We start from the raw sequence: 2,500 nt of genomic DNA, 5'->3' as shown, positions 1-2,500 counted from the left end.
TTCTTATCGTTTTTGTTGTTTTGTTTGTCCTCCGTTGTTCTCAGTTCACATGCACACTGACCAAGGACCTTACTGTAACTTCCTTGACACTGACAGCGTTCGTCAATGTCATGGTCACAACTGGCCGTCCGCTCGGGACTTGAGAGGGTCTCCGATATAGGTCTGAGGCAACTTGCCGGGGTTGTTACGTCGCCACAGAGCTTGTGACGACTGCCGGTTGCTGAAGGAGTGGCGGTGGTTGCTGTGATGACGGCCATCGGAATGGCTTGAATGATGCGTGCTGCTGCTTTTGCGTGTCTGTGACGGGTAGTATCGTTTGAGCAGTCCCATCTGTGGGAGGGAGACATGTACAGTGTAAGCTCTGAGTACATTAATACCGTTTTCTTATAACAATGTTTTTCTCTTATCTATTGGAATGTTAATGAGGAAATGCAAAACTGTTAATAATAAACTTATCTATGATGTGGAACCTCCAAATTTAACGTCCGTATCTGGAAGGGCTGAACCAAATTGCTACCTAAGAATTAAAAATGTCTATCTGCTCAGTATACAGCATTGAGAAATCTGACGTAAAAAAAAAAATTGGGTTTCACAAACATGTCAAGCTTTTTTTAACACAGTTATTTGAATCTCTTGATAACGACTCCGAATAATCTTACGATTTTGATATAGCAGACATTTGGTTTCTGACCTCACGGTCTTTGTAACTCAAAACGACCAAAAATATCAGATAAAACTTGGTAATTCTAAGGTAGATGCTACGTTGGTCCAAGATGACAACCACCGCCATCTCTGTTATTTTTCATTAGTTTCTGTTGTTATTTTGTTTCTTCAGAAGACAATGATTTAAAAAAAAATAAAGAAAACGACATTGTGGGCTACATTGCTTTAAAGGCACAATACACATTCATTAACACAATGGTATACAAGCCTATGGCCAATAGCCCACTATGAAACTATATTTTTGTCTATTAACCACATACAAATAAACTATAGATGTATTTTTCGGATATGTGGCAAGTACATATTTCAAATATTAACAAAGCATTTGCCTTGTTTTATTTATTGCACTTACAAAAAGTGAAATTTGGCAACCCCTGTGAGTTTTTGAACCAATAAACTTGTCAAAAATACATAAACATCATAATTGGCAAACCCTTATAACAGACTAAAATAATATTCTGTAGTTATACACTTCAAATCCATGCTGTACAGTACGCTCAATGGGCTTTATATACATTATGACACCAGCAGACACTAGAACACGCAGAAACATTCTCAGCTTCCAAGGAAGCATACAGTGCAAGTAGCCGATAAGCGCTTAGATTCTAGCAAACTTGTAAGATCCTACTTTGCCGTCTATAGCTGGATGTCCATTCTCGCCTGTATGGAGTGCACAAAGACAGAACGTCGTACCCCTGTCTAGGTTCGAACCCATGACATTTCAATTACAAGTCCAATAGTCAAATCACTAGACAGCCAAGCATCTCACTTTGACCTAAGTCACAAACGCCCATCAAACCCTAACCTGTGAAAATTTGCCTTAGACGGACAATTAACCTCATGCCTAACGGACATTGCATGAGAAGTTTTGAAGGAAGAACCAATCTATGAAAGCTGAGGCTCTAAAAAGAAAGCAAAATCAATAATAATAATAATAATAATAATAATAATAATAATGATAATAATAAATGACATTTTTATAGCGCTCAACCCCGATTAAAGTACGCAGATTTTGAGCGCTTTACAATACAGTACAACGTGCAACAGTAACATAAAACGTTGTGTTCTGACTAAAAGAACATTACTCCAAGTATTCATCTTATTGAATTAAAAACAGAAACGGCTCTAGCTTACATTGGAATGAATCAAAAGATTAAAGAAACCCCCCCCCCCCCACAAAATAAAAAAAAAACAACAACAACCAAACAACAACAACAACCCCCCCCCCACAAAATAAGCTGGCTACATTTAACCTATACAGCCTACCTCACACTCCTGGGCTGGTCGGGTGAGAGAAGTGTTGTTCTTCAAACTAGACTGTGAGTGGGTCGACTCTGGCTGCTGGACTGGTCTGTGGGAAAACAGAAAGGGATACTTTTATGTGAGAAATCGTGATAAGGTTAAAACAAAATAAATTCAAAAGAAAATAAACCAAAATAAAACAAAACCAAAATAAATTGCTACCCCCCCCCCCTCCAAAAGTAAAATAAAACAAAAACATAACTGGTGAACACTATCATTTATTAAGCATAAGAAAATGGCAAGGAATTTTTTTGACTCACTGCCAAATTCGATACCTTCTATCGTGTGTTAAGGTTCACCATTGCAAATTCGGAGGGTTGACATCTTCTTGTTGTTTTCTAAGTTGAAAACATTTGGATATGGTGCGGTTTTTCATGAATCTCTTCATAATATCAAAGAGTCTACATAAAAAGAGAGGCCACTTCTCTCTTTGAGCCAATTAAAAAAGTGTCCTCAAAATTCGGTGGCGCCCTCT

The 2,500-nt window shown here is 38.0% G+C and overlaps 1 protein-coding gene across 1 annotated transcript in view; it reads right to left on the bottom strand.

Annotated features, from left to right (window-relative positions):
- The window catches only part of LOC101858538 (G-protein coupled receptor GRL101), a gene marked incomplete at its 5' end in the record, with an annotated part of 3,879 nt that overhangs the window by 520 nt on the left and 859 nt on the right, over positions 1 to 2,500 (bottom strand). Inside the window, 2 exon segments of the mRNA XM_013083845.2 lie at positions 1 to 330; positions 1,990 to 2,074. The exon segment at positions 1 to 330 is cut by the window's left edge and continues 520 nt beyond it. Of these exon segments, the coding sequence (XP_012939299.1) occupies positions 115 to 330; positions 1,990 to 2,074 (301 nt within the window).

The sequence above is a fragment of the Aplysia californica genome, unplaced genomic scaffold, assembly GCF_000002075.1.
Source record: "Aplysia californica isolate F4 #8 unplaced genomic scaffold, AplCal3.0 scaffold00011, whole genome shotgun sequence".
Taxonomy (NCBI): domain Eukaryota; kingdom Metazoa; phylum Mollusca; class Gastropoda; order Aplysiida; family Aplysiidae; genus Aplysia; species Aplysia californica.
The sequence above is the reverse complement of the archived record's forward strand: the minus strand, read 5'-3'. Positions and strand labels throughout refer to the sequence as shown.